This window comes from Artemia sp. Qi Xiang Cuo, chromosome 3 (assembly GCF_049724085.1).
Source record: "Artemia sp. Qi Xiang Cuo chromosome 3, ASM4972408v1, whole genome shotgun sequence".
Taxonomy (NCBI): domain Eukaryota; kingdom Metazoa; phylum Arthropoda; class Branchiopoda; order Anostraca; family Artemiidae; genus Artemia; species Artemia sp. Qi Xiang Cuo.
The window spans coordinates 27799397-27821849 of NC_142796.1; the positions used below are offsets into that span (position 1 = coordinate 27799397).

Below are 22453 nucleotides of genomic sequence, written 5' to 3' on the forward strand. Positions count from 1 at the left end.
CAGAATCGAGTCCCCAAAAGTACAGAAATAACAAAAACAAAAAAAAATCACCCCTTTCATCCCCTTTCAGCAGCCCCAGAAGGTTTTCACGGCGGGCGATTTTTGCGGATTTCGGATGTGTTGTTCAGCGATTTTTTTTAACATTTTAGTGTAAAAAAAAGCTTCCTAATTGTCGAAAAAGAAAAAAACAATTTTTTGTCCCTTACACCCCCTTTAAGCAGCCATAGAAGATTTTTCCGATGGGCGTTCTTAGCAGATTTCAGATATGTTGTTCAGTGATTTCTTTTGAATATTTTAGTATAAAAAAAGCTTCCTAAATTTCAAAAATAGAAAAACCTATTTTTTTGCCCCCCCCCCCTTCCGCTCCAGAAGGTTTTCCCGGCAGGTGATTTTAGCGGATTTTGGATATTTTGTTCATCGATTTTTTCTGAGCATTTTGGTGTAAAAAAACCTTTTGTTGCAATTTTGTTCCGGTCAAACCGTACTTTTACTGGACTAGGGTAGCAAAGCATAAACACAAACATTTTTGGAAGGGTAATCAAAAATGATGTCAGTTAAAGTAAAAGTAAAAATAAAAACTGAAAAAGTAAAGTAATTACAAAAAATACACAAAACAGTAGCCTATTTATGAAAAATAAATAGGAAATCCTAGCATTCAGTTCTGTTGAGTAATGCCGAAGTGTTGGACGGACATTATTGAACAATATTTATATTTGTGAACTTGGTTAACAAACACAGATATATTTAACGCTTTCAAACTTGTTATTTTGTACAGCATTTCTAGTGCTGCGCGCTATTGAGATAGGCTATAAAGGTTGAACGTTTCTGAGTAACATTTATGCTTTTAATTTGATTTTAAATACAAAAGCTGAGATATTTGACGGCTTTATACTTCATGACTATACTTCTCATTGTATTTGCTCCAGATGCCGGGTCAAGGGTACTCAGGCATGCTCAATTTGGCAGCCCAGTTTTATAGGAATTGCACTCTTTTTAAGTTGTTTTCTTTTTTTTATAATTATGCAAACTTTCTTATGTACTAATAACATGGGATGCTTAACTTCAAACTCGAAACAAATACATCTTTCAAACAGTTTTTGGTAACCAGCTGTAAGTAAGTAAGGAGTGACTCGGCTCAATAGTAAACGAAACTCTAAATAGCTGAATTTTTATAAACAGATACGTCCAAAAAGATGAACTTATTATGCTGATTTCAAATATTTAAGATTCATTAAGTTTAGTGTTACCCATCAAAACTACGAGCCTGAGAAAATTTACCTGATTTTTGAAATAGAGGGAAAATATCCCCTAAAAGAATCTTGATGAAAGTCACACCATCAGATTCAGCGTACCTAAAAACTCTACTGCAGAATTTTCAAGCTCCACAAAGAAAGCTACAGTTTGTTTCAAGCTAAACAAAAAGATGGAATTTTGCTATTTTTGCCAGAAGACAAATCACGGATGCGTGTTAATTTGTCGTTGTTGTTTTTTGTTTTTGTTTTCCGGAGGGGATCGTATTAAAAAAAATGGTCCTAGAAGATCGGAGTACATTCGACCGGAAATTAAAATTTCTAGTGCCCATTTTAAGTGATAAAAAAGTTGGAGAACAAGTCCGGAGTGATCGAGAAATCAATTACAGATTAAAGTCTTTTCAAACTGTTCGTGGTAACGAACTGTAAGTAAGGAGCGACCCGGCTCAATGGTAACTGAAACTCTAGAAAACGGAATTTTGACACCAATAGATACATCAAAAGAATCGGATTTTACTGCTGATTTCAAATATATAAGTTTCATCAAGTTTAGGCCTACCCATAGAAAAGTTACGCGCCTGAAAAATTTGGCTGATTTTCAAAAAAAGAGAGAAAGACCCCGTAAAAGTTATGAAACCTTAATGAAAATCACACCATCATATTCAGCGTATCAGAGAACCCTACTGCAGAGGTTTCAAGCTCCTATCTACAAAAATGTGGAATTTTGTATTTTTTGCCAGAAGAAAGATCACGGATGCGTGTTTGTTTATTTTTTTATTTTCCAGGGTGATCGTATCGACCCAGTGGTCCCAGAATATTGTGGGAGTGCTCATTGGAACGGGAATTAAAAGTTCTGGTGCCCTTTTTAAGTGACCAAAAAAATGGAAGGCAACTAGGCCCCCTCCCACGCTCATTTTTTTCCCAAAGTCACCCGATCAAAATTTTGATCCATTTTGTTCAGCATGGTCGAAAATATGATAAATAGGTCTTTTAGGATGAATTAATCCCCCGAAGTCCCGGGGGGAGGGCTGAAAGCTATGAACTTTACCCATTGTTAACATATAGTATTGGTTATTAGGAAGTATACAGATGTTTTCAGGGGGGATTTTTCTGGTAGTGGAGGGAGGAGGGGGGTTGGGGGTTTTGCGGGAGGATATTTCCATGGAGGAAGTTTTCATGGGGGAAGGGACATTGCTATGAAGGGGATGCCGGATTTCCCAGCAATATTTAAAAAAAGATCAGAAATTGTATAAAAAAAAAGTTTTTCAACTGAAAGTAAGGAGCAACATCAAAACTTAAAACGACCGAAAACATTACGTATATGATTGGGTTCACCCCCTAGTCAATACCCCACTCTTTAAGCCAAAGATTTTTTAGTACTTTCATAAGAGCTATTTATTTTCATTAACGGCATTTGTGATTAAGGGGTAATTTTTAAAGAATTGGAACAAAATTCGAACTTTAGCTTAAAGAGCAAGGTATTGACTAGAGGGCGATCTCTCTAATATACGTATTAGAAATATATGAAAATAGAAGTTCGTTACGTAAGTTAATTCGTAAGTTACGTATATTTATTACTAATAAAAACGTTCGTAAATAAAATTAAACAAGTTAAAATTAATATTCAAATTTTTTTTTAATTATTCATGTACGGTGAGCCAAAATCAAAACCTGCACTAATTCAAAAACGTTCAAAAATTAAATAAAAAATATAAGTGTTTTTTAACTGAAAGTAAGGAACGACGTTAAAACTTAAAACGAAGAGAAATTATTCCGTATATGAAAGGGGCTGTCCCCTCCTCAACGCCTTGCTCTTTACGCTAAAGTTTGACTTTCTCACAACTCTATTTTTTTTAACAATAAAAAAATTTAGTGTAAAGAGCGAGGCGTTGAGGAGGGGACAGCTCCTTTCATATACGGATTAATTTCTGTTCGTTTTAAGTTTTAACGTCGTTCCTTACTTTCATTAAAAAAAAATTGTTTTTTCTTTTTTATTTAATTCAACTGAAAGTAAGCTAAGAAAATTTTTCAGGCTGAATCTTCCGCAAATAATTTAACTGGGAGGGTGGATTTTCAGCGAGGGAACTGTTTGGAGGGAACTTGAGGGGATGGGGTGTACTTTGTGTTGGATAGCATTTTCACGAAGGAGTTTCCCGTGAAGGGAGTATATTTCATGGCGGGTGAGCCAGATTTGCCGGCATTATTTGAAAAACGAGAAGAAATTAAATAAAAAAACTAGCTTTTTTTTAACTCAAAATAGGAAGCAACATTAAAACTCAAAACGAACAGATATTATTCCGATGAAGGGTTGTCCCTTCCTCAGTACCTTGCTCTTTATGCTAAAGTTTGACTTTTTGACGCAATTTCTTAAGAACGGCTACTAAGCACAGGGGCCGTTTAAATAGAAAAGGAAGCTTTTACAAAAGTGCTAAAAGCTTTAGAGTAAAGAGCAAGGTATTGGGGAGGGAGCAACCCTTCATATACGGAACAATTTATGTTCGTTTTGAGTTTTGGTGTTGCTCCTTACTTTCAGTTAAAAAAAACTTGTTTTTATTTTATTTAGAACAAAAGTCTGATTTATTGATAATTGCTATCTAAATTGAGGTTCTTATGCTTTCGTTATTGATTGTTATTTAGTTACCATTCATTATTATAAAGAATTCGATTTTTTTTACTCCAACGAAAATAGGCTAGGCCCTATATAGAAAAAATGATTGCGGGGACTAGAAAGGAGTCATTCAGTAACAAATTTGAACTCATATTACCCCTATTAAGAGTCGACGGCTATTGGCAGACAGCCAACCATGGGCCAACACACATTTTTTCCAAGGTTTTCCCTATAAGGTCTTTTTTTTATTTCCTCATAATTACTATATAGTCTCCGATTTATAGGGGTCTATGCCCTCTGCCCCCCCGCCCTGCAGGGGCGTGTGTCCTAACATTTTCATCTAGGGCGTTCGAATCATCAGTACAATCTAAGTCTTGGAGGGTTCTGCTTTCCCATTTGATTCCATGCTCCCAAAGTCCTTGTCGTGCTCCTTAGGACAATTTCCATCAAAATGATCCTTATAAACGGGGATAGAACGCAACCCTGATTAAATTCTTATCTAATACGAAACCAGCTACTAACCTCATTATTTTGACTCTTTAACTCTCTCCTCGTTAACTCTTTCCTTATCACTAATTTTGGGGAAACCGGGACACTCATATATCATTTTCAGAATTTCTGTTTAGTGTCTTGTTATCTATTTGCACGGGTCGCTCCTTACCTATAGTTCGCTACCGCTTATATTTGATGCAGGGACTGAAAGAATATTAAGAGCTACGCAAACTTGATCGTATTAAAGCCGATTAAGTGAGGATTTATAGATTTCATTTTTATTACTAGGGATGAGTAAATAGCAATTTAATCATGAATAATTCAATCATATTGACCCAAAAACAAAGAAATTCTTGTAATTTCACACAGAAATTGATCTTCATTGCCATGATACCACTTAATCATATTACCTGTCATAGAACAGGTAGATTCCATCAAGACCGACGAGTATGGACCAACGATATTATGAAACAGTGGTTGTGGGCTGGGCATGTGCTACCCACTGGTGGGCTGAGAATGGAGCAGATACTCCGCAATTGAGACCGCAAAGTCACTCAGTGAGTTAATTGATCTTGTAGAGTAAGTTGTGAAGATGGCAACCATTCTGAACCATATCCCGAGCAATTATCATAGTCAATCTCTGCAAAAGAAAAACGTTAGCGATATTATCGAGAAAGATATTCTGAATTTATTTAACCTTGGCTCCGAGTTTGTACGAACTGGCAGCCCGTCGGTTGTTTGTTCTGTATTACCGAGCCATTGGAGGTCAAATAAAACATTACCAAATGTGTTTCGTGTTATTGTTTTAAGTCCTGTTGAAGATGGAACACAGGTTTATTTAAGTGCAGGAAATGATGAAAATTGGAGTGCTGAATTAAGGAATGCAACTTCAACTATCCAAGGAGGAGTAGCAAAGTTTCAAGACCTTAGATTCATTGGGAGGAGCGGTAGAGGTGTGTAAGTTTTGTCTAGTTTTAACATTTTTGTGTGTGAAAATCTACAATCATATTTCTAACTTTTGCAAAGACAAAACTGTGAAACGACCAGTGGTTCTCAAGAGAGGGCTAAAATACTACTGGGGGGGGGGGTTAATAAGGTAGTTTAGTATAAAGTTACTATTTCTGTTTTGATTCTGGATTTCGACATTTCAATAACCGCCTCAGATTCGTAAACAACAGGTCCAAAGATCCGTAGGTTCGAACTTTTGTTGAAATCAAACCCTATTTCTGAAGTGCTTTCACAGTGTTTTGAGATTAGACGTCTTTATTAGTCGGAGATGGATGATCAAACAAGCTTGGAAAGCTATAAGTTCCAACTTTTGTGAAAAATCAAACAATAGGCCTATGTGAACTATGTGAGGCCTATGAATACTTGGCGTATTTTGATTTAAGGCAATCGTGCTACAATCCTAATTATTTATTAAAATTAAGATTTAAGCAGTTAGGACCTTTCCCTAGACAATCCCTGATGTGCAATATGTCTATGAGTGAAAAGTTGGGGTTGGGTGAAGAGGCAAAACCGGCCCTAAGGACCATTTTTAAGCCTATATTCTGTGCAAATTGAAAATCTTTTCCTAACTCTCATTTAATAAAGGAATGATATGCACACCGTTTTCGAAACATGTGCTTAAATTGTTTTTAGTTGGAACTCTAGAATTACAAAATTGGTCTCACGTTTATAATGGGACCTTCAAAATAGGGATAGAAATGTGTAATTAACAAGCTCACGAACTCTTAAATACTTCTTTAATGAAAATAAAAATGAAAGAATAAATTTTTTGAGGATGCAAGAGCGGGAGGGGGAACGTGTCCAATGGCCTTAGTTATCTTGGAGTTTTTGCCTGACCTAACGTGGGGTGCCTTTTCAGCTTTAACTTGTGTTAGATTGAGTCCGTTTAGCAAAAGAGTAAACTCTCTCAATCTAAAAACTCAGACCAATTTTGTGGTCTGACCCCCCCCCAAGAGTCTAAAACTGTCAAAGACACAATTTTACGTGACAGTTATACTTTTTCTGGGTAAATTTTGGAAAATTAGACTCAATTTATGTACTTATTTGTTAAGTTGATTTCATAGGTTAATTTATTTGTTTTACTAAGCATAAATAGGTTAATTCTAGTACTTTGATTTCAGGGAAAAGTTTCACCATAACAATAACTGTTGGTACAAGTCCTCCTCTTGTTACAACGTATTCAAAAGCCATAAAAATCACTGTTGATGGACCTCGGGAACCCAGGAGCTATAAGCACAGTTAGTATTTCAGTTTTTATTGTAAATGTTAAAATTACTTTTTTATTTATATTTGGAAGATGCAGAATTTAACTTATTCTAGAAAAAAAACTTTTATCATATTTTTCAGCCTTTTTCGTACCTTAGACGAGTCACTTCTATGAGACTTAAATGTATGATGGATTGAAGAAGTTATTTGTGACACAAGAAGAACTTCGCTTCCTTCCTTATACCGTTTATGGTAACCTTTCAAAAAAAACAAAAGAAAGGAGAGGGGTTGTACAAGCTTGTATTCACACTTTAGTAACAGGATATCAGAAATGAAAATCAAACAGTTCGTGGTAACGAACTGGAAGTAAGGAGCAACCCGGCTCAATAGTAACCGAAACTCTAAAAAAAAGGAATCAAAACGTATTAGAGAACCCTACTGTAGAGGTTTCCAGCTCCTATCTGCAAAAATGTGGAATTTTGTTTTGTTTTTGCCAGAAGAAAGATCACGGATGCGTGTTTTTTTCTGTTTTTTTTTTCTAGGGGTGATCATATCGACCCAGTGGTCCTAGAATATCGTGGGAGGGCTCATTCGAACGGAAATTAAGTTCTTGAGCCCTTTTTAAGTGACAAAAAATGGAGGGCAGCTAGGCCCCCTCCCACACTCGTTTTTTCCGAAAGTCACTCAATCAAAATTTTGAAATAGCCATTTTGTTCAGTATGGTCGAAAAATATAATAACTATATCTTTGGGGATGACTTAATCCCCCACAGTCCCCGTGGGAAGGGCTGTAAGTTATGAACTTTGCCCAATGTTTACATATAGTATTGGCTATTGGGAAGTATACAGACGTTTTCAGGGGGAGGGGTTTTTCTGGTAGTGGGAGCAGTGGATCGGGGATTATGTGGGAGGATCTTTCCATGGAGGAAGTCTTCATGGGAGAAGGGACATTGCTACGAAGGGGGAGCCGGATTTCCCAGTATTATTTAAGAAGATGATCAGAAATTAAATAAAAAAAAAGGTTTTTTAACTGAAATTAAGGAGCGGCATTAAAACTTCAAACGAACCGAAATTATTCCTTATATGAAAGGGGATGTCCCCTCCTCAACGCCTCGCTCTTTACGCTAAAGTTTGACTCTTTCTCACAGCTCTATTTTTTAAAACAGTAGAAAACTTTAGCGTAAAGAGCGAGGCGTTGATTAGCCTTAGTTGGGCATAAATTAACCTGCCTTCAACCTTAAACAAATCAAAGCCTATTTATCAGAAAAATGAGGGTTAATCCAATTTATGCGCCCTACACTAAATACTATTTTAATTGAATTTGAATTTATTTACTTAAATTTATATGAATATAGAGGGTAGGCGCACAGTGTATTATTCAATGTGAAGGAGCGGGGGGGGGGGCTAAATTTGTCTTTTTTCAAATATGTTCAATGAAAATAAAAAAGGCTTTCCTCTTCAAACGACGGCGAAATAACGTACATATTATGTGCAACTCTGAATGAAATAAATTCTTGGTGCACGGTTTCAGATCGATTTATGATCTATTAAATAAAAAAACAAGTTTTTTTAACTGAAAGTAAGGAGCGACATTAAAACTTAAAATGAACAGAAATTATTCCGTATATGAAAGGGACTGTCCCCTCCTCAACGCCTTGCTCTTTACGCTAAAGTTTTTTATTGTTTAAAAAATAGAGTTGTGAGAAAGTCAAACTTTAGCGTAAAGAGCAAGGCGTTGAGGAGGGGACAGTCCCTTTTATAGACGGAATAATTTCTGTTCGTTTTAAGTTTTAATGTCGCTCCTTGCTTTCAATTAAAAAAAACTTGTTTTTTTAATTTAATTGTTGAACGTTTTTGAATAAATGCAGGTTTTGATCTTGGCTCACAGTACATGAATAATTAAAACAAAATTTTCATATTAATTTATTTTTATTTGGTTAAATGGCTTTCTCGAAACTTGTTTCATTTTATTTACGAACGTTTTTATTAGTAATAAATATACGTAACTTACGAATTAACTTACGCAACGAACTTCTATATTCATGTATTTTTAATACGTTTATTAGGGGGTTCGTCCCCTTGTCAATACCTTGCTCTTTAAGCGAACGTTCGAATTTTGTTCCAATTCTTTAAAAATGACCGATTATTCACAAAAGCCGTTAATTATAATAAATAGCTCTTATGAAATTACTAATAAATCTCTGGATTAAAGAGTGAGGTATTGACTAGGGGGTGAACCCAATCACATATGTAATATTTTCTGTTCGTTTAAAGTTTTGATGTTGCTGCTGTTGCAGTTGAAAAACTTGTTTTTTTTTACATTTAATTTCTGATCTTTTTTTAAATAATGCTGGGAAGTCCGGCGTCCCCTTCATAGCAATGTCCCTTCCCCCATGAAAACTTCTTCCATGGAAAGATCTAGCTACATAACCCCCGACCGCGGGCACGTACGCAGGAATTTGTTCCGGGGGGCCAATTTGTTTCGGGGGGGGGGCAAATCCTTCAAACCCATTATTCTGTGAGAAAAATCAGAAAATTATGGGAAAATGAAAAAAATCATGAGATTTCGGAGGGACCCGGGCCCGGAGGCCCCCCTCCCTGCGTACGTCCCTGCCCGAACCCCCCTCACTACCAGGAAAAATCTCCCCTGAAAACGTCTGTACTGTATACTTCCCAATAACCAATACGATATGCCAACATTGGGTAAAGTTCATAACTTTCAGCCCTCCTCCCGGGAACTTCTGGGGATTAAGTCATCCTAAAAGACACACTTATAATATTTTCGAACATGTTGAACAAAATGGCTATCTCAAAATTTTGATCAGGTGACTTTGGGAAAACAAAGAGCGTGGGAGGGGGCCTAGTTGCCCTCCATTTTTTTTGGTCACTTAAAAAGGGCACTAGAACTTTTAATTCACATTCCAATGAGCCCTCTCACGATATTCTAGGACCACTGGGTCGATACGATCACCCCTGGGGAAAAAATAAATAAAAATAAACACGCACCCGTGATCTTTCTTCTGGCAAAAAATGCAAAATTCCACGTTTTTGTAGATAGGAGCTTGAAATCTCTACAGTAAAGTTCTCTGATACGCTAAATCTGATGGTTTGATTTTCATTAAGGTTCTATGACTTTTAGGGTATTTCACACCTTTTTCGAAAATAAGACAAATTTTCTCAGGCGCGTAACTTTTGATGGGTACGATTAAATTTGATGAAACTTATATATTTGAAATCAGCATTAAAATCCAATTCTTTTGATGTATTTATTTGTATCAAAATATAGTTTTCTAGAGTTTCGGTTACCATTGAGCCGGGTCCCAATAACCCATACTATATGTTAACATAGGGTAAAGTTCATAACTTTCAGGCCTTCCGCTGGGGGTTTTGAGGGATTAAGTCATCCTAAAAGACACAGTTATAATATTTTCGACCATGCTGAACAAAATGGCTATCTCTAAATTTTGATCGGGTGACTTTGGGGAAAAAATGAGCGTGGGAGTTGCCCTCCATTTTTTTTGGTCACTTAAAAAGAGCACTAGAACTATTAATTTCCGTTCCAATGAGCCCTCCCACGATATTCTAGGACCACTGGGTCGATACGATCACCCCTGGGAAAAAGAAAAAAACAACCAAAAAACAAATAAACACGCGCTAAACATCCGTGATCTTTCTTCTGGCAAAAAAATGGAAAATTCCACATTTTTGTAGATAGGAGCTTGAAACCTCTACAGTAAGGTTCTCTGATACGCTGAATATGATGGTGTGATTTTCATTAAGGTTCTATGACTTTTAGGGGGTGTTTCCCCCTTTTTTTGAAAATCAGCCAAATTTTCTCAGGCAAGTAACTTTTGATGGGTAAACTTGATGAAACTTATATATTTGAAATCAGTATTAAAGTATGATTTTTTTGATGTATCTATTGGTATCAAAATTCCGTTTTTTAGAGTTTCGGTTACCACTGAGCCGGGTCGCTCCTTACTTACAGTTCGTTACCACGAACTGTTTGATTATGATCGTCTGAAGTATGTTGCGAGAGTAGAATTTTTACCACCGAATGTGTATGCGCTAGAGCAGCAACGGCAAAAAAAGCACCCGGTAAAAAAAACGATCGGTAAAACAAACGCTAGGTAAAAAAACACAAGTTTGTCTCAGACTGAAATACTTAAGCTGTACTCGGACAATTCTTTGCGCAATAAGCTGCAAATCTTACTGAAACATGCTTAGAGAACTTCCTGAAGCTCTTAATTCAAGACGTGTACAAGTTTTCAACTTTTGTCCTAAATAGTACTTCAAATAAGTTATAGCACTGATATAGGCTTCTAAAGGCGAAAAAGCAAGTGGTTTCCATATGGCACACGTTGTGTTATTTGATACTTTGAGTTTAACAAAAAGGTTTCGCTATTTGATACGAAGAAATTGAATCTTTTCCGATTTTGTTCTATATTAATTTAGTTGACTTTTTCCGTTTTTTAACTATAGTTTAATGAAATAAAAACTGTGCTACATTCTAGGGCCTGGTGTATGACGGAGAGTGCGTCATACTCAGCGCAATAGTGTACACTTAGTTGAGTAACCTCTCCCTATTAAATTATTTTTTCCCGCTTTGAATATAATGAATTTTCCAGGAAAATGGAAGGGGTTAATTAGGTCCGAAGTTAAAAGCTCTCATGTTGTTTATAAGGGTCGAAAGTGTTCAGAGGCTAGAAAACACCCTCTTTTGCCCCTTTTTACACTGGGAATCCTGGTAGGCCTCAAATCAGGATTTTGAGATAACCATTTTACTCTAGAACTGTCTAAGACAAATATATATGACCCACCGAGCACCAGGCGCATGACTCGGAAAGACGAACAGTTTTTTTGAAATATTACAATTTATAAAAGAAAGTTTCTTGTAACTGCTGCCTTTTATTTCCAAAAAAGTATGATGAATTGATGCCTAAGAAAACACCTAAAATTTCACTTGTTTATTTTTTTTAATTAGTCTGTTTTGTTTCCAACAAAGTGCAGATGTCATTCTACTAGATTTTAGGGGGCTTGAAGGGGTGATAGTCTCGCTCTTATTTCCGCTAATCTCACTTCGCGTTTATTTTATCTTTATCATTAATTTAATTTCTGTTTGTTTTTAGGATCTTATTTATTAAAATAGTAATTTCGGTTCATTTGAATTTAACTTTTTAATATGAGTTTATTTTTCCTTGTTTTAGGGTTTGGTGTAACTTTTCCCTTCTTTTTTTGCAAATCTGCTTCTGAATTTTTTTTTAAATTAATCAATTTCTAAACAACAACATCTTAAGAAATACAAAAATGTTGCTTTTCAAATATATTGTCTATTTTATACTAATTTTCTTCAATTCATATTTATTTTTCTATTTTATTTACCCCCCTTCCCCGTCCAAAAAAAAACGAAAAACAAAATAACGAAGTGTCAAGCCATCCCAAACAAATTCCTGTGTTGACATATGCAAGGGCTCATCCAAGATTTTGTTACAGGCATATTTTTTGGAAGGGGGTCTTGACAAAAACCATCTAATGTATCCAAGAAATTTTTTTATACATTTTCGTTACGTTTTTACGAGTTCAAAAACAATTTCGGGGGGGGGGGTAAACCAATCCACATTACTCAGCTACATACTTTCATTTTTTTTTCAAGTTTGTTTTTATTAAAATCTTTGAAGAAAAACTTGCTTCGCCAAGAGTTTCAAAATATATTTTCACTCTCTTGTAAAATTCTGAAAATGTCACTTGCGCTCTTCTGTTTTGAATACCACAAAATCATAATTTAATAAGTGTTATGCAGTTTGCAAGTTGCTAAAATTACATATATCTTCTTCAAAACTAATAAAAGAACTCTCCCCCCACTCCAATCTAAAACATATGATTATCTCTAATTTGGCTCGTAGGTTATTTTAAAAAAAACGGCAACTTGTTTTTAGTGTCCATGAACTCTGCAATTAAAAAAAAAGAAGAAAAAAATCAATTGAATGATTTCATCACAAATTTGTTTAGCGGAAAGGACAAGTTTCCTCTTGTCTTTCTCCTTTACCAATCACCTAGTAGCATAATAGTTGTCCTCTGTTGAAACCAGTATCTGCATAAAAATTTAGCTTTGAGTTGAGGGTGGAAATAAATTAATTTTGACACGGCGGGTGCGATGGCGAAGTTAAAAATTTTCTTTCTGCTCTTGTTCAGAGATACGTCGTAGTATCTACAGAGGTAAAAACAGATTTCACCGGTTTTCCACAGTCAAAATCTAGTAGAGAAATACTACAATTACAAAACCAAGTATCTGTGTACCGCTGAAAACAGAGTGGCAAAAGATGGGGAGAAGACGGTATTCGGGAAACCTTTGACGAAATTTTGTGTCTTCATCGAATTCTTAAGTTCCAAAAATAATAAAAAACGAAAAAAATCATCATTATACGATTTTCTCGAAAGCAAAAAATATTTCTAATTCTAATTCAGTTTCTAATTCTCTATTAAAAACTGTCTGCCACCTCATTTCCGCTAGAAAACCCTTAAATTAGATATTAAAAGATTACAGGGTGATTAATTAGATATTAAGTTTAGGGGGTGAATTTTTGCTGAATATAGTGTCGTTTTGCAGTACTTGGGCTAGATTTGTGATTTTGTGTAAAAAAATTAGACTGTTGATTTTTCATTGTCACTTAAAATTAGGCAGTACGATCAAACTTTCCTTCAGTGTGATTTGTCACCCATGTGCCAGGGTTTTCCTTGGGACGAGGGAATCAACCAGGAAGGGAAATAAATTTTTGAATAACACCATGAAACGAAATATGAATTTTAGGGATACCATTTATGTTACCATACCCACACCGGGGCCATCAGTTTTTGCAACATCCACCGATGACCCCTTCTATAGACCAGGCTCTTATGGCACATCAAAGATCAGAAGCTCTGGCGTTACGAATGGCTTATACACAACAACAAGGTAAGACAATGCTTTCTACGATGTTATATATTTTGAAGTGTACTGTGGCAGTATTATAGGATATAAGCTTTTGGTAGATATGTGCTCTTGTCTTTCTGTGATCGCCCAACAGAAGTTGCCAACAAATTACAAGGAAAAAGTAAATATGAGAAAAATCCGAATTTTTAGTACGTTCAAAAGAGCTATCTGTTCTAATTAAACGGCCTTTGTGATTCGAACAAAATTCAAACTTTAGTGTAAAGAGCGAGGTATTTACTAGGGTGCAACTTCCCTCATATACGTAATAATTTCTGTTCGTTTAAAGTTTTAATGTTGCTCCTTACATTCAGTTGAAAAAAACTTTTTTTTTTATTTAATTATCTTCAAGAATCATAATTATAATATACCCAACAAAACCATAATTTATTACTATGGTGTTCAGATCAGAATCAGTGTCAACGAGCCAACTACTGTTCTCTTTTTTGCTTTTTTTTTTTTACATCGAAATGGATGTGTAATCTCAGGAAAAGCATTATTTGAACGGAAATCGCAAGATCTAGTGCTTTTTTTCAAGAGTTGATAGCCACCGGATGGTACCAGATGGTGGCATGGCCCCCTCCCGAGCCATATGTCGCCCCCGGGTCCATCTTGGCAAAATGTGACATCATTTCAAAATTTCAAAAAAGTCATCTACGTATAATTAGCATGCAGGATTTGAAATCTTTTCTCCGTGAGAACAGGAGTTCGAGCGTCGCTGGTTAACTGGTTGGAACGGGGTTGTAGCCTGACTCTGTAAGCTCACCCAAAGTCGACCCTTCTCTAAATTGGTACCTTGAGAAATCTGGGGGATGGTAAATAGGAAGGGTGTGCAAAAGCACAGGATGGCTGGCACCTAAACTCCCATTGCATTTCCTTGCTGATGGGCCATGAAATGGAGGTCAGCACCGCCGGAAGGGACTGCTAAATCCAATGCTAAATTCTAAATTCTTTACCTTACCTTACTATTTATAATTAAAGAGGTCAAAATACAAACCAATATTTTTCAAGAGTGTTTTTTAGGTTATTCAGGGCAGATTTTAGGAAGATAGCCCAGCTAGTACGAATGACTCATTTGACGTGATTTTGACGTGTTTAGCCCTCGCATGCTTGTTATCATAACATCACACTTCGGGTTTTAGTCTAAATAAGTTAAGTAACTAATGAAATATCTTTATATTTGGACAAAATGGATTTTAAAACATTTTTTTGTGAAAGCAAACATTGAAACTAAAATTTAAGCCCAACAGGAATTATTCTGTATTTAAGAGGGGAGGAGCCCACGTTTACCCGCTGGAAATACCTTCCTCCCCAATAAAATTCCCTCTCCCCGGAAAATACCCCCTGCGTAAAATAAACGCCCCCCCCCCGGCTGGTTGGTCTCCAAACTTTTGACTTATAAAAAAGGACCAGAACTCTCAATTTTTGAACGAATGAGCATTCTCCGAAGTTTCTACGACCATGAGGTGGAGATGGGGATGAGGAAGGGGCATCCCTCCTTCCATAAGGAATACATTCTGCTTGATCTGGGGTTTAATGTTACTCTTTACTTTCATAATAACAGCGTAGATCAGAAATATTCGCAGAAATCACGAGGGATTAAACATCAATTTAATATCAATTATTTAAAAAAAATTTGCACCCCCACCCCGAAAAAAAAGTCCTGGATACGGCCAGGGGGATTACATATCAATTTCTACCTCCACTCTCCCCTCGTCTCTCCCTAAGAACCAATTCTTATATGCAAATGTTTGGAATTGTAAAACAACAGAGAATTTACCTAAGACAGTGAATTTTTTTTTATACGTTAAAGATATTTTCGCTAGCTACGGAGGAAGGAAGATGCTTCAAAGGGTACATTTTAATGCCAAAACATCCCAACTTTCATTGAACCTTAAGATAAATACAAAATTAGTTCTAAAAAAGAGACAAGGGGAGGGTGGAGGCAGGGGCAGATCCAGGATTTTTTAGGGGGAGAACGCAAAATAGGTGGATCCGATAAACTTGCGTTAGGAGTAAGTTTAATTAATACAAACTTGCGTTAATTAAGTAAATTACACTAATTTAGACTGCGTTGGGGGGGGGGGGGTGCCCCCTCACCCCCTGGATCCGCCACTGGATGGTGGTAGAAATTGATTTATAATCTCCAAGGCCATATTCAGGACTTCTTGGGGGGTTATTTATTTTTTGGGGGAGGGGGGGGGGCAAAAAACTTTAAAAAGCACATCAAAATGTGAAATTGATATTTAATCCCTCTTGATTTCTGGTCTGTGCTGTTATTGTGAAAGTAAATAATAACATGAAGCCCCAAAACGAGCAGATTTTTTTCCGTATAGGAGGGGGCTGTCCCTTCCTCATCCCCACCTTCGCCTCTTGTTGTGTAAACTCCGGAGGATGCTCATTCGATCAGAAGAGAGTTCAAGTCCTTTTTTATAAGTCAAAAGCGATTGGAAAGCAGTTTTTCACGGGGGGTATTCTCCGGGGAACTCCTAGACCCACGAGGAGCTACCGACCCCTTTCAACCCACTAGTTACAAGAAAGTTTGGATTACCCCCAAATACTTCAATCGCCAAATTACTATTTTTTCACTATAAAACGCCTTCTGCTAGGCGCTAGTTGAACTTAAGCGTGTAATACAGTCGCACCCAGTTTAGGGGGCTACCCACCCCTTTTATGTGCGGAATTTAAACGAATATATTCATGTTCGTTGTAAACTCTAATCTAGCTATTTATTTTCATTTAAAAATAAATTGTTTCTTATTTTTTAAGTTGCGTAAAATAAAATATTTCATAACCAATATTTTAAATGCTAAGCTAAGTCTTCAAAGGATAGGAAGTAAAATATAATGCACAGTCTATGTGAAAAGATATAGAATATATAGCAATAACAATAATTTATTTATTACCCACTATGAACGAAAAGAAGTGGAGTACATCAAAAACAAAAAACAAAAGAGCACAAATGCACACTTAACAATTATTTACTTAAAATGAAGTAAACTATGGTGTGCTGAGAGACCTTCAGATTCCGACAGCTTTCCCGCAAGCACAGTCACTTTTTCCCGTAAATCAGGGAGGCCGAATCGTGATATTAGATGCCGGTTCCGGAACCACGGAGGGAGGCACAGTAGGTACCGAGAAAATTTAAAACAATAAGTCTGCAGAGATTTGAGATCCTTAGGCTTCAGAATTGTAAGAAACTCAGATGAAAAAAAAGAATAGAATGATCACAAAATGAAAAATATAATTTCCCAAGCGGTTTTCTATTGTACCTCCCTCTGTTTGCAACAATTTTTGAATATCCAATCTGAATTTTTTTTTCTTAGCATTAGAAACTGTCAAGAGCCCGAAGTGTTTTGAGATTATTAGTAATGTAAAGACCGAGCCACCGAAAAGAAGAGACACAGGGAATAGAGGGAAAAAAACCAGTTAAGAGGGATACTCGCACTCGAATTAAACGAAATATATTCACACTTATCAACGTTCAGCATAAGCCCAACCCGTCTGAGCTGGTCTGAGATCCAGCTGACAGAATGTGAGAGCCCAGCCCTAGAACGACTGACAAGGAGCACATCGTCCGCATAAGCGAGATACGAGACATCAATTCTGTCGGAAATGAAAGTCGAAGGAAAGGATGAAAGGATAGGAGCAATACATAACTTGAAAATAGTTGGAGGAAGCACATCACCTTGACGGACCCCAAGCCGAAGAAACACTTTTGAATCAGAAACTACTTCATTACATTTTAATCGAATAAAAAAGCTAGAATACCAGTACCGTAACAAAGCAACAATAGAAAGGTTAATATTATTAGAAAAAAGTGAATAGAGTGCGTGTGATATGTAACCTAGGTATTGATGATGTGGCCCATATTCTCGCCGAGTGCCAGCAACTTTCTCTTTTAAGGGGAAAGTATTTTGAGGGTGGTAACTTGGAGTTCCTGGGGATCCTGCAGACGACTGCAAAAAGGACAATCAGGCAGTTATGTAAATATGTAAATGAAGTGTTGACATCAATGAGTGAAACCTGATTATTTTTTTTGCTGGGGGGGGGGGGGGGAGAAGTTAGATATTTATGTTATTTTTCTTGTGGAGTGTATTTAAGAATGCTGTTCTGTATGGCCTATTTTTTTCTTGGCTTATAATAAATTTATTATTATTATTATAATTATAGGGAAAAGATGTAAAATCTACCATGGCCGTCCCCAGGATTTTTTTTCGGGAGGGGTTTTACTCAGATTTTTTCGGGGGGGGGGAGGGTTCACAAAAAACTTCAAATAACGCATAAAAAATTGGTTTATATCCGTTTTTGTTACGTTTTTACGAGTCAGGCAAAGATTGGGGGGAAGGGTACAAACCTCTGTAACCTACACCCCCCTAGGTCATGACCTTGAATTCTACGTAAGATATAGGGCATGGGAAAAAATCGGAGTGACCTAAAAAATAAAGGTTCTTTCGCATTATATTGGCCTCTTTAAAGAACTCCAACAAGAGATTCTACAGTCAAACGCCAGAGACGCTTTGAAAAAACCCGTTTTTAAAAAATGATTCAAGACACCGCCGAGAGAAATACTTTATCTATCGTGGTTTTAAGATATTTAAAGTGTTGGTTTTTGGGGAAAACGGTACCTAGGTTAGGTTAGGTTGCGTATTTAATATATGCAATGCTTTGCCCCCCCCCTAATGTGCAAATATATAGCCCAAATTTGCTTCTAAACTATTATATAGTCATCCTATTTTATTTTATTTCATTAGCATTAACCAAACTTGACTTTTTAGAAAGGCCCACATAATGCGAAAGTACCAAAATAAAGTAAGTTCTTCAGACCTTTTTTCCTTATTGGCTATGCATTACGACTGTGTTAACATTAATTAATAACGTTGTTGATTTTGATAAATTATTTCTTCCTCCATAATACATTTTTAGTATTCCCAACAGCGAACCAAGTTTTTGTGCTTTAGAACAATTTTAAATTATCTTACAAAAAAAACTGGATGCCCCTTCGCCCTCTAATTGGTTAGCTAAAGTAAAAGAAAATATTGCCGTAATTTTCTATTTAATCACTATACAAGTTCACTAACGAACAAGATGATTTTGCGACGATGTTGCTAGCTTATTGAGGTTTTTGACGAACCTACTCCAGCTTTAAACTGAAGAAAAAAAAAACACATCCTAAGTCATTCATCATGTTTTCAATCTGATACAATAATAAAAGACACAAGACAGACGCCATAAACTTTAACAGCCCTCTTAAAAAAATGTCCATACAAATAAACCTTTTATGACAAAGAGACATCTATAAAATTGAGTGATACCCTCAAATAGGCCGTAAGCCGCTTCAACATTTCGTATTCATTTTATTGGGTACAATTGCACTAATTTGTGGCACGCGGACCTTAAAATTGACCTGTGATTGAATCCTCACTAAAAAGTCAGGGGGCAATTCTGGGGCTCATAAAAATTGGGATTCACTAATTTTAGCGTACTGCCTTAATGCATGGGTTTATTTGAATTTTGATGTCTACGCTATTGCTTTGTGATAGCCATTCAATTAGCATTTTTTGATATTTATATATTCAATATCTGGGGATTATTCAAGCTCTGAGCTTGAAAAAATTTCACAATAAAGTGATCGGTTGTAAGATTTTATAATCATTTATTAGACTTGAATAAAAAATAACGAAGAAGACAAAGAAGAGAAATAAAAACCTCAGTGAATGAACGTTAACCGCTACATTTTTAACGCCAAGAGCCTGCACAGACAAGAGAGAAAACAATGTTGAACCTTAATCAAACAGTTCACGGTAACGAACTGTAAGTAAGGAGCGACCCGGCTCAATAGTAACCGAAAGTATAAAAAATGGAATTTTGATACCAATGGACATATCAAAAGGGTTGGCTTATTATGCTGATTTCAAATATATACGCTTCATTAAGTTTAGCATTACTCATAAAAAGCTACGAACCTGAGAAAATGTGTCTGATTTTCGAAAAAAGGGGAAATTTTGATACCAATAGATATATTAAAAGAATTGTTTCTTTTATGCTGATTTCAAACATTTAAGTTTTATTAAGTTTATTCTTACCCATCAAAGACTGCAGGCCTGAGAAAATTTGCCCGATTTTTGAAAAAAGGCGAAACACCCCTAAAAGTTACAGAATCTTAATGAAAATCCCACCATCAGATTCAACGTATCAGAAAACCCTGCTGAAGAGGTTTCAAGCTCCTATCTGACAAATGTGGAATTTTGTATTTTTTGCAAGAAGAAAGATCACGGATGTGTGTTTATTTTTTTTCCCAGGTGTGATCGTATCGGCCCAGTGGTCCTAGAATATCGAAAGAGGACTCATTCAAAAGGAAATTAAAAATTCTAGTACCCTTTTTAAGTGACCAAAAAGATTGGAGGGCAACTAGGCCCTCTCTTTCCCGCCCTTTTTCCCAAAATAGTCGGATCAAAATTTTGAGAGCTATTTTGTTCAGCATAGTTGAAACGCCCAATAATTATGTCTTTGTATATGACATGGGTTCTCTCCCCCCCCGAAAAATTCCCCCCGCAGAAAATACCCCCTCCCCGGAAATACGGAAAATACTTGGAAAATCGGTCATTGAAAAAAACACTTGGGGAAAAACACTTAAATGAAACATTGCATTTACTTTATACTGGGATTTTTTTCTTTTTAGTTAACAAAATTTCCAGATACTTCGCTTTACTTTACCGTCCCCCCTTCTCTATGTGTAAATATACAGCCCAAATTATATATTTCCCATCTATTCTGTCAGTTGTCTTTGTCTTTTCTCATGCTAAGATGAGAGTAACTAACAAAGAAACCAGTTTGTTCTCAAGTTTTACACAGCATAAACTTGAGTGAGTGGTGCAAAATGCACAAGTAGGCTACCAAAATTCCTTCCCCCTGCCGAAATAAAAAAAAAATAAAACTCAAATAAAATTCTCAATTTTGTAAAGCCTTATTTTTCACGGGGGGGGTATTTACCGGAGGGAGGGGATATTTTCCGCGGGAGAAGTATTTTCCATGGGGGTTATTTCCGTGGGGGTATTTTCCGCGGTGGGGGGGGGTATTTTCTGGGGGATAATCGCCGGGGGGTAAACACCGGCCACCATGACATAACCCCACAACCCCAGGGGAAAGGTATTTTAAGTTATAAAATTTGCCCATTGTTTACGCATAGTATTTGGTATTGGGAAGTATGCATACATTTTCGGGTCAAGGGGACGAATTTTTTTCTGGGGGGTTTTCCACGGGGAAATTTTCCATTGGGAGGCAAGTTTCCAGAGGGTGAACTTGTCAGAGAAAATTATTCACTGGGGAAATTTGCCAGAATTCATATACAAAACTCTTCTCCTGTCTTGCTTTCTCCTTTCCGTCTCAATTTTACGCGTGGAGTTGTTAAGGGTAATTGTCCGGGGTAAATTTTCATCGGGATTGAAAGGTCTAGAGGATATTCTGCGGGGCGGGGGGGTTTCTTCGTGGAGGTGGTGACAGATTTCCTGGCATTATTTAAAAACGATCAGAAATCAATATAAAAAGAAACAAGTTTTTTCAACTGAAAGTAAGGAGCATTAAAACTTAAAACGAACAGAAATTATTACGTATAGGAAGGGGGATTCCCCCTCCTCAAAACCTCGCTCTTTACTCTAAAGTTTGAATTGTGTCCCAATTCTTTAAGAATGACTCCTTAAACACAAGGGTCTTTTAATTAGAACAATAAGAAGCTTTTTTGAAAGGACTAAAAAACTTTCGCGTAAAGAGTGGGGTGTTTTTTCACCATGGATGCCTGTTTGCTATCTTTAGTAACAGTTGCTACAAAAGCAAATTCAAAGCTATTTTCCTCTTGTTCCAGCTATTACGGAACTTATACTGGTTTTTAGAAACGTTTAGTAACTGTTTGTCGAACCTGGAATGTTTCTTCACTTACCACTTTAATCAACTTGTCTAGTCATACAAGGATAGGGCCTTTGCTATCAACTGAATAGAATGCCTGTTCGTAATCTATAAACTAAGGGATCTGAAGAGATCTGATAATTCCGACGCTTAAAGGGGATCTTGTAAACTAAAGGAATTTTCATACACTTGTAAACTAAAGGGTAATTTCGACGCTTCCCAATTTCTAAGCGTAATATTTTGGTCAGTACATTCTTTTCCTTGCTAAAACCACGTTCTTCTAAGCAATTTGCTTCTTATTGGCATCAAGCTAATGCCTACATTCACTCTTATCATAACTGTCGGGAGTACACCCCTCCCGGGTAGAACTCTTGACATCACTCCAGAACTAGCGTGGAAATTACACGAAAGTAAGCTTTACAAGCTGCAAAGCTGGTTTAAGAGCTCATTAATGGAAAAGCTATTGGTAGACAAAACCTCTGTCAGATTCTTCAACAAACCGGCGGTGTGCCCTCTCTTTGGTGGTGCTGGGGGGCAGCTTTGAAATTTTAAATAATATCAAACAGTTGGTGGTAACGAACTGTAAGTAAGGAGCGACCCGGCTCAATGGTAACCGAAACTCCAGAAAACGGGCTTTCGATACCAATAGATACACCAAAAGAATCAGATTTCAATGCTGATTTCAAATATATAACTTTCATCAAGTTTAATGCTACACATCAAAAGTTACGCCCCTGAGAAAATTTGGCTGATTTTCGAAAAAAGGGGAAAAGACCCCCTAAAAGTTATAGAACCGTAATGAAAATCACACCATATTCCTACTCTAGAGGTTTCAAGCTCATATCTACAAAAATGTGGAATTTTGCATTTTTTGCCAGAAGAAAGATCACGGATGCGTGTTTATTTGTTGTTTTTTTTTGTTTTTTTCCCAGGGGTGATCGTATCGACCCAGTGGTCCTAGAATATCGTGGGAGGACTCAGTTGAACGGAAATTAGAAGTTCTTGTGGCCTTTTTAAGTGA

General features: G+C 36.5%; 1 protein-coding gene across 1 annotated transcript in view; it reads left to right on the forward strand.

Moving 5' to 3' along the window:
* The first annotated feature begins 4942 nt into the window (after positions 1-4942).
* The window catches only part of LOC148953954 (runt-related transcription factor 1-like), a 36372-nt gene continuing 18861 nt past the window's right edge, over positions 4943-22453 (forward strand). Inside the window, exons 1-3 of the mRNA XM_089086865.1 lie at positions 4943-5303; positions 6480-6596; positions 13372-13515. Of these exons, the coding sequence (XP_088942991.1) occupies positions 4943-5303; positions 6480-6596; positions 13372-13515 (622 nt within the window). The remainder of the gene's footprint in view (positions 5304-6479; positions 6597-13371; positions 13516-22453) is intronic.